At 59.1% G+C, this 13,384-nt stretch overlaps 1 protein-coding gene across 1 annotated transcript; it reads left to right on the top strand.

The window, feature by feature from the left end:
- Nucleotides 1-1,489: 1,489 nt before the first annotated feature.
- Nucleotides 1,490-10,436, top strand: PAQR5 (progestin and adipoQ receptor family member 5). Its single transcript, XM_035335657.1, has 9 exons — nt 1,490-1,843; nt 4,447-4,499; nt 4,888-5,034; nt 5,205-5,332; nt 5,401-5,606; nt 6,089-6,215; nt 8,806-8,902; nt 9,276-9,417; nt 9,565-10,436. The coding sequence occupies exons 3-9, from the start codon at nt 4,984-4,986 to the stop codon at nt 9,810-9,812; spliced, it is 999 nt and encodes a 332-aa protein (XP_035191548.1). The 5' UTR covers nt 1,490-1,843; nt 4,447-4,499; nt 4,888-4,983; the 3' UTR covers nt 9,813-10,436.
- The last annotated feature ends 2,948 nt before the right edge of the window (nt 10,437-13,384 follow it).

Below are 13,384 nucleotides of genomic sequence, written 5' to 3' on the forward strand. Positions count from 1 at the left end.
CCCCACCCCCTGCTTTGTGCCGTGCTCCCTGTAACTTTCCCCCCGCACGCTCCTTGTCCTGCTGGTCTGACCCCAGGACCAGGGGAAAGCAGCAGCTGATTTGTGCCCGCGGCTGTGTTGCAGATCCCCAGCCTGCCCTGCTAGCACGGCCGTGTTCCAGCTCCCTTCCCATCTAGCCACAAAAAATTACAGCCGGGTTCTGCCCGAAGCTCATAAAACCCCTTTTACAGCTGGCGAGTTTCCACTGGTTCCAACTGGCCGCACCAGTTGCCGGAAGGCTTCGCTGTGTTGCCACAGCCCTGCTGGGCACGGCAGGGCTAAACCCACCGGATCTGGGACCACCAGGCTGGGCTGCGGGGCGGGCACGGGGCTGGGACCGAAATCCTGCGGGGCTGGGAAGCAGGGAGCTGGCGGGGCCGGTGCCATCGCTGCGCGGGGTGCCCGGCGCGGGGTCAAAGTTCCCGGCCGAAACCTCCCCAGGCAGCGCCGTAAGGCAGAGATGCGAGGTGGAAGGGCTGGCAGCTGACAGCTCCTCGCTGCCAGCGCTAATTAGCAGGGCACGGGACTGGACGGCTCCATAGCTTCGTGTCGGCGGCCGTATGAAAACAACCAGGAGTCGTTTTCAAGTTGTTTTTTTTTCCCTGGGTTTATCCCCGCGCGGCAGCGGACTTCATCCTTTCCGGCTCATTTGACCGGCTGCGGCTTCGCCCCGGGCAGGCAGGGGGTGAGTAGGAGAAATCTCCAGCCCGGTCCTTGCTGGGCAGCACGGTGCAGCCTGGGAGAGGCTGGGTTTGGGCACCTGGGGAGTCCGGGGGCACCGCGAGGTGGGGGCATCTCCCCCCAAGATGTCCCAACCCCTGCATGCCCCACGGGCTGTCCCTGAAGGCGGCGTGGGCGCAGGGTCCCTGCGGGCTGGGGACACCTCAGAGGAACATCCAGGAAATGGTTTGGAGGAGAAAAGAGGGCAGAAGCGCAGGAAATGGTTTAAAACCCTCGCTAAATGCCAAAAGCGGGAGGCGGACGGGGGGCGGCTGCGCGCCGCTGTGCTGGGCCCCTTGGGGACGGTGGCCCTGGGCGGTGCGGCAGTGACGGCGTCACCGGTGTCCCCTGGGGGCTCCGCAGCTGGAGGCAGACGTGCGTGCGCCCAGCCCGGCCACGGCCGCATCCTCCCCGTGCTCCCAAAGCAAATCCAAACGTGCTGCTTCGCCAGCAAGGGCGGAAAAACATTGCGTGGGCTTCACCGTCCCCGCTCCAGCCTCCCCCGCGCTGTTTGGGGACGGCGTTACGTTGTTAATCCAAGTGCAAGGAGGTTCCTAAAGCCAGAGCTGCCTGGGTCCAGCTCCCCAGCGCCGGTTTCCACCGGCACAGACTCACCTCCGTGGGAGGAATTCCTTGCCCAGGTTTGGGAAGGGCTGGTGCACGCCGGCCCCATTGACACCACCGCGAGCCCTTCTCCCCGGGCTCTCAGCCTGATGCAGCCTGGCTGCGGTTCTGCCGGCTGCTTCCAGCCACGGCCACGCAGCAGTTCACAGCCCTCAACCCACCCCCCGCTCAGACACTGAAACATCGCTCACGGCCGCCCGGGACGCCGGAAAAAAAAAAAAAAGAGGTTTTAAGGAAGGGAAGGGGAAACGCGCCGGGCTCTGCACGCGGCTGCGGGGACGGAGCCGTCAGGGCAGCGACGCTGCGCGGCGTGGGCCGAGGATCCTCTCCTGGGTAGCACCTCCCTCCCCATCCCCGTGACGGTTTCAACTTTTACAGTCTCCCGGGAGACAGTTAAGCAAGTTTCTGGTGTTTTCCGGTGCTGAAGGGCCCTGGGAGCCGAAGATGCACGGAGAAGCCTGTGAGTTAATATTTTTTCCTGCCCTTATTCTGCTTCCTCACAGCCTCACTGAAGCCGATCCCGAGCGCAATCCGACAGAGTTTGGCCGCAGCGATTTCCGGTTCTGTTTTGTTGTTTCTTTCCTTTTTTTTTTTTTTTTTTTTCCTGTTCCACCAAGACACGAGCCAGAATTAATTCGCTCCTAATCGCGGCGCGCAGCCGCCCGGGCTGACCTCCGCACGTCCTTCCCTGCGCCCAGCGGGGACCGTCCCCGGGTGGGACCCTCCCGTCCCCGTCCCCGTCCCGCCGGTGCCTGCTGCGAGCCCGGCTCTTGGCAGAGCTCCCCGGCCCTTCCTGCCTCGCCTCCCTCGCCGCGAGCCTGCCCGGCCCAGCCATGCGGGCTGTGTTTGTACACAGATGAGTAACAGCTCCGGCGCTCGCACAGCGCCCAGCCCGCTGCCGGCAGCAGCGCCGTAAGTACGGGCACGCTCGCTCCTCTTTCCCTGCCTCCGGCAGCTTTTGGCAGCTCCTTGCTGCCGGCTCTGCTCCTGCGCCCAGGCCGTGGGGGGGTTTTCCAGCCCGGGGAGAAGCTGGGGTTGGTGTGATGTGGGGTGCGAGGGGCTGGCCGGGAGCTGCTGGCGCGGCTGGAGGTGGGAAGGAGCGGCGGGCAGTGGTGCCGCCGGGGAGGCGCCTTGTCGCTGCTCGTGGCTGCAGTTCGTGCAGGTTTCATCCCGAAGCGTTTTACGAGCCGGACGAGGAGGGATGGGAGTGCCAGGGCTGCAAGGAGCTCACGCACGTGCCTGAGACACAGCGGGTTGGGAAAGTCTTGAGCTCGTGCGTGTGCTTGAACTTGCTCGCTTGTCTCCGTGCCGGAGCAGCCGACGCCAGCCAGCGGCGGCACGGCCCGTGATGCTCACCCCGGGGAGCAGCACCCCAAGGAGCCCGGGCGCTTGTTTTACAGCTCAACCGGTCCCTCTCCCGTGCGGCCATAAGAAAGCCGTAAAAGTTAATAATTAACAGCTAAAATATCTTTCCCTCCACCGAAATACACGGCTGCGTCCTGCTGGGCTCTGGGCTCACGCGCGTGCGGAGCGGATGCGGTGACAGGGACGGGTACAGGGCTTGTGCGTGGCCGTGGGGATGAGGAGGAGGAGCAGGAGGAAGACAAGCAGGAGGAGGAGGAGGAGGAGGAGGAGGAGGAGGAGGAGGAGGAGGAGGGTGTGTTTGCAGCGAGCTGGGTGAGCCTCCAGGGTTTGTAACCCGCTGCTTGGAAAGCCGCCACTCACAGAGGTCGCGGCTCAACGCGCAGCCGTCCCGCCGGCCGCTGCCATGCCCCTGCCCACCCTGCAGGGACAATGCTGCCCACACCGAAAACCGCCAGCCGAGGCAGCAGGAAGAAATGGGACTGCAGGGTGTGCCCGGGCTGCTCGAGCAGCCTGGATTTCGGGTGACTCATTTTGCTCTTAAAAACACAGGCTCGTGGTTGGGGCTGGCACAGGAGCTGCGGGCGGAGGGCGAGGGCCCCCGCGGGGACGGCAGGGAGCAGCCCAGCTGCCGGAGGCCAAGTCCCCGTCCCGGGAACCCACGTTCCTCCATCACTTCCTCGGTTTGCCAAGGTCACTGTCACCCCGCAGGCCTGTCTGCAGCACCCCTTCTGCTCCCAGCTTGGAGAACTTGTGAGCGTGGTGGGTGCTGCTCCGTGCGCTGAGAGGAAGGCTCTCGGGCGCCTTGCGCTCACCTCCTCATCTCTGGTGTGCCACCACGCCTGCTCTGGGCTTCTCCTTCCATCCGGGGTGCAGACGCTTTGGGGACCCCTGTCCCTGTCCCTGTCCCTGTCCCTGTCCCCCGGTTTGCACCCTGTGACCCCGCTGGTCCGCGGAGCCGCGGCGTGCCTGGGCGCCAACCTCGCCGCATAGCTCGCACGGCTCCCGCGCCTTCGCCCAGATAACAGAAAGTATTTTTGTTCCGTCCCATTGTCGCCCTCATTTGTGTTTATATCGGACGTGCCACGGGGACAGGAACAGGCAGAGCTCTGTGCCAGGCCGGCCGTTACTGGTGGGGAATGCAAATAAGCAGCGAGAGGGGCGAGGAGCCGCTGGGGACACCCGGGGACCTGGGGGCTGCTTTGGGGCACTGCTGGTCCCGCAGCAGCCGAGAAGGTCCCGGCTGAAGTCTAATCTTTAACTAAAGGCATTTCCAACTTCATTCTGTGGCAGGTTTATTGCTCTCTTGCCTCGTTAATTTTTTCCCTTCTGTTAACCACCTCCCAGCCGCTGCCCTCCCCGGGCACCCCCTGCACATGCCACGGTGTTCCTCACGCCCGTGGGATGCACAGAGGCAGGGTGCGGGCTGGGGAAGCTGGTGGGCAGTGCCAGGGGTGGGGAAGGGCAGTGCCAGGGGTGGGGAAGGGCAGTGCCAGGGGTGGGGAAGGGCAGCAAGGGGCTCGGACCAGGACCCCGCAGGGGCTCTGTGCTGGAGCTGCCACTGGCTCCACTTGGTGAAGCTGAAGTTACGTGGAGGGAGCAGAGGCACGGGCGCAAGGGGAACAAAGAGTGTGGGTGCTGCTTGCAGCCTCAGTGCTGCTCTTTGCCCGAAATTGACCTTTTTTCACCTTCGTTTCACAGCCCAGGGGTGGAGGCGGAGACGGGAGCAGCGGCACTGCCGGGGCCATCAGTGGGTAAGTGCTGGAGATGCTGTGGTTGCTCCGTGCCCCTGGGGTGTTCAGTGGGGAGCAGGGGGGGGCACTAGTCCGGGCATCCCCCTACATCCCCGGGGTGATCTGTCCCTGCTCTGTGCCCCCCAACCCTCCCAGGTATGGGTGGAATGGGGGGGGGGGGTCCCCACACAAAGCCCCAGGCTGGCTGCCAGGGGGGATTCCATCTGCAGGGATGGATGTCATCTCCCAGCCCCAGCATCCACACCATGGAACCCCCCCAGAGAAGTGTTTGGCACCGTGGGGTTTGGGACCACGTCTCCTTTTGTCCCCCAGTCCACTCGCCCGGAGCGCGGGGACATCGCCTTGGCCGCCACAGGGCAGCCCCATCCCCGTCCTTTTACCTCCCCAGTGCCACGCGGTGCCTGGCCAGGCAGCGATGTGTCCAGGCAGGGTGTGAGGACCCCGAGCCGACGCCGTCACTCGGAGCTGCCGTCCCGACCGCGCGATGCTGAGCCTCAAGTTACCCCGGCTGCTCAGCATCAACCAAGTGCCTAAGGTCAGCGCGGAGCTCCTCGTCCCTAAGCCCGAGGCCGGGTGGGATTTGGGGAGGTGACAAGTGGCAGCGGCGCGCCAGGGTGGCCGTCGGGCACGGATCCCGAACCCCGGCGCCTTGACTGCCCGTCCTGCTCTCCGGGGAGGATTCAGGACGGCTCCTTGCCTTGCTAGGGCTACCAGGAGCAGGGCATCCTCTGCGGGTACCGCCCCCCGCGGAGCTCGGCGGCCGACTGCCTCCTCAGCGTCTTCCAGATGACCAACGAAACGCTCAACATCTGGACTCACTTCGTGCCCGCCTGGTACGTGCCGCCGGGGGGAGGTCGGGCAGGGGCGCGCCGGGCGCGATGCTCACCGCCTCCGCCCGCAGGTACTTCGTGTGGACCCTGGTGGGGAGGCTGCGGGGGCCGGGGGGCCCGGAGGACCCCCACGCCTGGCCCCTCCTCGCCTACCTGCTGACCTGCTGCATCTACCCCCTGGCCTCCAGCTGCGCCCACACCTTCAGCCCCATGTCCACCCGCGCCCGGCACATCTGCTACTTCTTCGATTACGCAGCGCTCAGCATGTACAGCTTGGGTAAGGGCGGTGCTTTCGCCCCGGGGGGCAGCAAGCCCACGAGGATTTCGGTGGGGCGTGGGTGGTTTTGGAGAGCACATCTGGCCCGAAAGCCGAAGAAATGGGGGCTTGGGGCTTGGTGCCAGGTGAAGCTGGGGCTGGTGATGGGATGGGGACGGCGCGGTGCCGCCCAGCACCTTTCTGCACTTTGGGAAAGGTCCGACGTGGATCTGTGCCACACAAAATGCTGCGGCGATCACAGAGCACGGGGGGGCCCGGAGCACCCGTGGCACCGCCGTAAAGAAGGGTTTGGGGCTGGCTTTAATCCCCGGCTGTCCTCGGGGCAGAGCCCTGGTGGTGCGGCCCTCTGCGGTGCTCCAGGTAAAGAGAACAAGGGAAAAAAAAAACACGTCAGAGACCAGTGGTGGCAGGGAAGCCGGTAACCTGTGGGAGCGGGGGGAGCAGCAGCAGCAGCACCCCCCGGGTGCGTTTTCCCTTTCCAGGTTCTGCGCTGGCGTATTCGGCGTACGTTTTCCCGGACGAGTGGGTCAGCAGCACCTTCCACCACTGCTACGTCCCCATCGCCGTGTTCAACACCGTGGTGAGCACCAGCCTGTCCTGCTATTCCAGGTACGGTGCCTTCTGCTTAATCTGCCGCGATCACGACAGCACAATCGTTAATTAGTGCTGCTAATGAAGCTTTTGAACTGCTGGCTCTCTTGTAACAACTCGAGCCTTGCGCTCAGGCAGGGGAGGAAGAGGATTTTTGCTCCGTGCTGTTGGCGAACAGAAATGAAAGCAACCGGAGCAGCGTTAATTGGGGGAAGTTCCAGAGGGGTTTTCGCGGGGGAGGCAGGAGGAGGCGCAGCTCCAGCCGTGCGGGGGCTGCCATCAGGTGTTTTCTGCCTTCACCTGCGAGCAGGGCGGCTCTGCACCGCGAGCACGTGCCGCGTTTTGAGGACGAGCTCCGTGCGCGCGTGGGGATGTGTCTGTGTGACACCCACCTGCCGAGGAGGGACCCCAACCTCCCGCAGCCGGCTGCGTTGTTTTTGGAGCACGGGCAGCGTTACGCGGGTGGTATTTTTGCTGCTGAGCCGACTCGGACAATTTGTTTTGAATAACTCTTAAAAAATATTCGAAGAACTCAGATGGTTTCCAGCTGTGCTAGGTCCCTGGCCGCGCTTCGGTTCCGGTTCATCCATGGCCGGTACCTCCTCGAAGGGCGTGCAAAGCACTCCTGGTGTTCCCTGTGGGTCCCGTGATTCTGGCTGCTGTTGTGCCGGGAACAGAAGGATTTGCCCACCCTGGGGCTGCGGTTACCCGGGTATCCCCACGGGACAGAGGGTTTGGTGCTAGTGTGGATCGTGCCAGCTGCAGCTGAGTGTTTTGTCCGCATTTCTTCTTTTCCTCTCTTTCCCCCCTCTCATTTCTGGGCGTCTCTTAATGGTCTCATTAGAGGGGCTTAGCACAGGAAGCTCGCTGACCATGCGCTAACCCTGGTGCCTACCACCAGGAAATATCAGCAGCCCGAGATCAGCTCCAGATTAACCAGGATTTATTTTAATTCTTCACCCGGAGATGTAATTGCCAGCATCTTTCAGCTAGGAAACTTTAAGTACAGTTCTGTCTCAACCACACAGCTCTTGGTCCTAGGGACCTGGTGGTTTTTGTTAAAGAAGGAGAAAATCCCTCAAATGCCAGCTCAAAAAATCAGCAAAAGGCAACAGGGGCAGTGCTGGGGTACCCTGAGGCAGGGTGTCAGCAGGGAACGGACCCAAAATCGAGCCCCTAGCCTCTGCCCTAGGAGCACGGCATCACCAAGCGGGGGAAACCCACGCAGATGGAGTGCAATGAGGGCGCCTGCCCTCTGCATGACGCTGCCTCCCCTGGCAGCGCTGAAGCAAAGCCCGCCCGCGTTCCCCGCCCTGCGGGATGAGCAGCCCCACAAAAGGTTCCTTTCATGCCCGTGGGCTTGGCATTTCCCCGCCGACGTGCGCAGGAAAGCAGAAAAACCTGGATGGGCTTTTCACGGGGAGAACAGAGCCCGCCTGAGCCGCGCCGCGCTGGCTGAATGGGGCAGTGTGTCCCCCTCCCCGCCGCCTGGCACTGCGCCCGGGGGCTCCGCCGGCACCCGCGGCCCCCTCGGCCCCGGACCTGGCCGAAGGAGATGGCGTGGAAACGGGCAAGAGGAGAGCAGTGCCAGGAGGGGAAAGCACAGCAGGAAAACACGGGGTAGTGCAGAAATAGGTGAAAACGGAGAAGGGGGCATCTCGGCACCGGTCGGACATCTCCCTCCGAGGGCTGAGCGAGCCACCAGCCGTCTTTGCTGGGCTTGAGCTGCCCACGGGTTGTGCTCAGGAGCATCCCAGTGCCTGCCCCTTGCCTCTCCGTGGCTCTCCTGGGCTTTTTGCCCTCAGTTGCATCCGAGCTGGGGACTCGGCACCTGGCTTGCGACCCTGCTGCCCTTCCTCCGGTTTTAATAATGTTTCTTTGTGGGGGATCTAAGTCTCCCGTTACTTCATGATTTCAGCTATTCCAGCGTCTCAGCAGCATTAATTTCCTGTGGAACACAATGCAGAATATGATTCCCCATCCAGACGTACGCTTTCCTCCTCATGTACGCTATGAATGTAACCAGCAGGCTTCTTGCTCCATTATAAGCGGGATTTCATAAAAAAGTAATTGCAAGTGAGCTTACTTTCTGCTTTCAGTAACTTTCTCCACGCACTCTCTGAAATGACGCTTGGCAAACAGCCACCAGCGCAGCCGGGGCGCCGCAGTACCTGCGATGCCGTCCAAAGCAGAGGTTGTACTCCCGCAATTTCTGCACCCTGAAAGCCTGGATTAAAAACCGAGAGTAACAACTCAGTTAGAAAGCGGAGGGGCGGGAGCTGTTTAACAACAAGCCCTGCTCCCGGCAGCCGATGGGCAACAGCGAATGAGCAGTGGGAAAGGAAGCAAAAGCAGGCATGCAAAGATGGTGCAAAACCCATTGTTTTCCAAGCTGCTTCCTGGCGCATCCTAAACCGTATCTACAGCTGGAGGGAGGCAGGCAGAGCGGTCGTTTCCCTCTGGTTTGTGATTTTTTTTAGCACAGGGTGAGGGCGCCGCGCGCCCCGCTGTAAACCAGGTGCGGTTCAGGAACGGGGACAAACGGCGCCTGCAGCAGCCGGCTCTGCCCGGCCGTGCGGTGCCAAACGCCCGCTCTGCTCGCCCGCAGGTTCCTGGAGGTGGAGCGGCCGCGGCTCAGCAAGGCGTCCCGCACGCTGGCCTTCGTGTACCCCTACCTCTTCGACAGCGTTCCCCTCTTCTACAGGGTACGTCGAATGCTCCCGCGGGCGGCGTTCACGGCGCCCGCACGTTTGCTTGCTGGGGGGGGGTTGGAAAGATCAGCCGCTTCGTCTCGCCCTGAGGATACTCGGGAAAATATGTCAACCTTTATTTATTTTAAAAAAAAAAGGCAAGCAGACTCCTGCAGGAAAAGAGATTTGGTTATTTTTTCCTGCGCCGGTCGAAGCGAGGCATTCTTGGAAGGCTGCGAGTCGCCGGGTCACCGGCGCGGGGTGGGCATTTTGCTGGGGAGGGGGGGGGGCACGGGAGGCACGGGGCAGCTGGGGGGATGTTGAGGAAGGTGTTGGATGTTTCGGAACGTGTTGCTCTCCCTCTTTCCCCTGCTGCCCTCCTGCTCAGTTCTACCTGTGCGCCGCGCGGAGCTGCGCCGAGCCCGCGGTCGCGCTGCACTACAAGCACACCGCCTTCGCCTTCCTCACCTGCTTCATCTTCGCCACCCACCTGCCGGAGAGGCTCGCGCCAGGACACTTCGACTACATCGGTGAGTGCCGGCCGGCCGGGCTGGCGCCGCTGGCTCGTTAAGCAGAATAAATGCTTAAAAACGTGACGCCAGGAGGTCTGCCGAGCCCGTGGTTGTGTTCGAATGAAACCTGGGGGAGTTTCTCCAGCGCTTTTGGCTTCCTTGCAGGGCACAGCCACCAGGTTTTCCACGTGTGCGGGATCCTGGGCACGCACTTCCAGATGGAAGCCATCGCGATGGACATGAGCGAGCGCCACGAGCGGCTGCTGGCCACCTCGCTGCTGCCCTCCGCCCTGCAGACCCTGGTGCCCATGGGCACCTGCATGGCCATCAGCCTGGCCGTCATCGGGCTCTGCTCCGCGTCCCTCCGCTTCATGCCCGAGCCCGGGCACAAAGACAAGCCACACGGGCACTAGGCTTCGGGTCTAGGTGGCGTCCGTGCTGCTCCGCAGGGCAGAGCCTACACGGCACGTGGATGGGATGAACGAGGAGTTTATCTGCATACGCTCTACGAGAAAATGTTTATTCACGGTTTCTCGAGAGCGAAACATATTGCACTGGTTTCTGTACATAGGGCTCTAAAGCTGGGAACAGATTATGCAATGCTTTTAATCAAGTTGGTCTTTCAGCACCAGAAATATTTTAAATAATCTTAACGTTTCCTGCAAAAGGGAGATAAGTGCTAATACTTTGCAAAGCAATAGGCATTCATCGGTTCTGCCTTATGGAGGACGTGGGGAGGCAAGGGCAGGGGGGAGCGCCGGGGGTACGAGTGTCCCTGCTGGTGGCTTGGTCCTGAAGCAGACCCCGACGGCAGGGAGGGGAACGCGCTGTGCGCCGCGTCCCGAGCGCTGAGCCCAGGACCCTCACCTTGCAGGTGCTGGCATCCAGGAGGCTAAAACTCAGATATCCGAGTCCTTGCCCTAACCCCAAGTGCCTCCCCGATGTGGGGCTGAGGGAGACCAGCGCGTGCCTACACTTTACATTTTACTGAAGTAGCTATTTTTGATATATTATCCGGAAAGCGTTATCCTAAGGGATCTCTCCATGCGGACGCTCCTCCAGAATAGCTCTTTTTGTCCAACTGCGGTGCTCAGGTGAGCCCTGGGGAGTAAACCTCCATGCAAGAGCGCACCCTGTGGCTGGGGACACCTCTGTCCCTCCCTGCCTTCTGGTCCCTCTCGCACAGAAAAGTGTTTGTGGCTCGCCCAGGGCTGGGCTCCATGGTGCAAGCAGCCCGCCGCAGGGCATCGCTTCTCCTCCAGGAGAGGTCCTGAGGGCTTCGGGGACGCTTCCGATGAGGCTGTCACGTTGGTTTTCCCTGATACCTTACAGGAGGTGCACGGGATGCCGATGACTGCTATGGAATGTTACCAAGCTCCTTGATAATCATACGGGTCTATAACTTGTTCCGCGTATCATTACCTCTCTCAAGGTATACTAGATGCACTTTTGAGTGACAACACAATGGCTCGTAAAAGATATTGTGGGACAAGTAAGTCTTTTGAAAGCGAACTTCCTTCTGAAAGCTGACCAAGATTTATATTAATATTTATAAGCACTGGAACATAATTGTTTATTCAACAGTTTTATTTCATTAAAAGAGGAAACTAATATAACTATGGCACTGATGTATTCTAACCTGATTTGGATAGTTCCGTTCCTGTCTGTGAAAATAATCACTTCAGAGATAATTGCTAATAACTGCAAAGCTTATTTACCCTGTGTATATGTGTAACTGGAAAGGAATCTGGCTCTATCTGCAAGATGTGATTTAAGCTCTGTAAACTTTACACGAATTATTCTAATTGTTTTTCTTAGCTGTCTGTTTAACTTCTGAATTTGGGAAGTTCTCTGGTGCTCTTGAGGTGAACTTATTTGCAGGAAAACTACACTGAAAATGTAGCACTACGTTCTACACTGCCATGACCCCTGCGGATCCTGCAGCCCTTTGCATGCCCCCCCTGCCCACACCTTACACAGCAGATGAGCGAATGCGGTTTGATCTCGGAGCAGCGCAGCCAAGCCAGATTTCTTACTCAGTTGGAGACAGGCCTTCAAAAAGCTGTTCAATGCACTTCATTTTATTCACATGAAGAAATAAAAGCTTTGTGCCGAGCTGTAAACAATGCGGGACATTTATCTGTTGGAACATGCTGTTCTGCTGCACTCCCTGTACGTTGTGCAAACCCCGCTCTACCGGGGCCTTGCACCCGCTGCACGGCGGCCCGAAGCCACAAACACCACAGTTACCACTAGGAGCAAAGCTAAGAGCATCACCACCCTGCTCTTCAGCTGAGGTTTTACTGATGAACAGTGCAGATATTGCAGATATGAAGGAGGGTCAGACTCAACAGGCACGCGATGTACACGATACGACTCTCCCTGGAAAAAGTTTCCAGGGTGATTTTTGGCTGGAGCCCCTCGTTGGTTCTCACCTCTGGACTCCGTGCCTAACACAAACCTGTTTGCTGTCTGAGCTCTTCAGTTTAGTCTTAATTTATCTCGGACTCTAGTCTTCCATACCAACCACTATAATTCAATGGTTTTCAAAGTGTTTTTCACCACACTCACTGTCTGCTGATCTAACTTTTACACCTTGGGTAGAAGCTACAGAAAACTGCAACTTGCCAATTCAGCAGGGCAGTTGGCCGGATTTTAGGTCCACCAAATTCCTCTGGGTTAATGTAAAATGCGATTCTGACTATTTCCAGAAAATGCTTCATCCAACAGGCACACCTTTCCTCCCCTAACAGCCTAACGCACAACATGGATTGAAGTAAGCTGGAATAAAGGTGTGAGTGTCTGCAGCGGGAGCTGTGGGGCTACCTTCTGGGAGTCCTCCCCGGGTGAAGCAGCCACCAGTGAGGTGAGGATGGAGGCATGGATGAGGGGCAGCGTGCAGGAGACTGCGTGCTGGTGCCTGGCTGGACAGCAGGGAAGTTATTCCTGAGGCCGCATCGCTACCTCCACTCGCTGAGGTTTGTGATCTCTGAGGCTGATTAGACTCCTGGCTCCTGCCACTTGATCAGGTAACCAGCACGGAGCTATTTTAGCCTTTTTTTTTTTTTTTTTTTTTTTTTTTTTTTTCCACCTACGGAGACAGAGGAACTTGTGCACATCTGAGAACAAACACACTCGGTTGCAGACCTTCTGTCTTGCACGTCTTTATCGCCCTGGCATCTGACGTCGCAGCACTCTCTGCACAGCTTAATTTTAACTGCTTATATTGTTGATATGTTTTATGGGAACATTCAAAAAATTGTCTGTTTTGATATATTGTAAAGCACCGTTTAAGAACTGAAGGTTACCCGGGACACCAAACAGCTTATTGTCATGATTTCTTTGGATTTTTTTTTTTTTTCTCTTTAAGTGGACAAGGTAATGTTATTTAGTTAATTTGGACTAAAATGAAGAATTTGGCTGGAGTCTGTGGTTTAAGTGAGCCTGAGTTCAGCCCACCGGACGCTTTCTGAGCAGCAAACCAGGGTTAAAATCCAAGCTACTTCATCCTTTGCCCCAGTTCCCCGGCTGATTTAGAAGTGCTTTTCCTTCTCGGGAAATTGGTCTTTCAACGGGCTCGTTTGGCCGGGCTCTTTACCCTGGCCTCCTTTTCCACCACGAAGCATTTCCTAAGGGCTAGGAATCAACCGAGCTACCGGCAGGCAGGGAGCCGCTCAGCCACCGGGTACGGAGGGAGGCCCTGGCATGGAGAACCTGGCTTTAGCCCTGCCTTCTGATCCCAAACCTTTATCCGAACCGAGCACGTAAACACTTGCGGGAGAGGCCCTGAGCTGCAGCAATGTTTTTTTTTTTTTTTTATCCGTGCTCAAGGAAGTGTTTGTTGGCTGACGGAAGAGCCCCCAGGGCTGTGTAAGGTGGGGTGTGTAAGGGCCGCTTCCCAGCCCGCGCCGGGTGCCCCCGTCTTTGAGGAGGCTGCGGGGAGGCCTGGTGGCTCACGAAGCGCTTGGGCAACGCTCTCAGACGC

Source organism: Oxyura jamaicensis, chromosome 10 (assembly GCF_011077185.1).
Source record: "Oxyura jamaicensis isolate SHBP4307 breed ruddy duck chromosome 10, BPBGC_Ojam_1.0, whole genome shotgun sequence".
Taxonomy (NCBI): Eukaryota; Metazoa; Chordata; class Aves; order Anseriformes; family Anatidae; genus Oxyura; species Oxyura jamaicensis.

Coding starts and splice junctions, on each gene's coding strand:
- PAQR5 (XM_035335657.1), top strand. CDS start 4,984: ATGCTGAGCCTCAAGTTACCCCGGCTGCTCAGCATCAACCAAGTGCCT. Junction 5,333..5,400: donor ACTCACTTCGTGCCCGCCTG/GTACGTGCCGCC, acceptor CTCCGCCCGCAG/GTACTTCGTGTGGACCCTGG. Junction 8,903..9,275: donor GCGTTCCCCTCTTCTACAGG/GTACGTCGAATG, acceptor CCTCCTGCTCAG/TTCTACCTGTGCGCCGCGCG.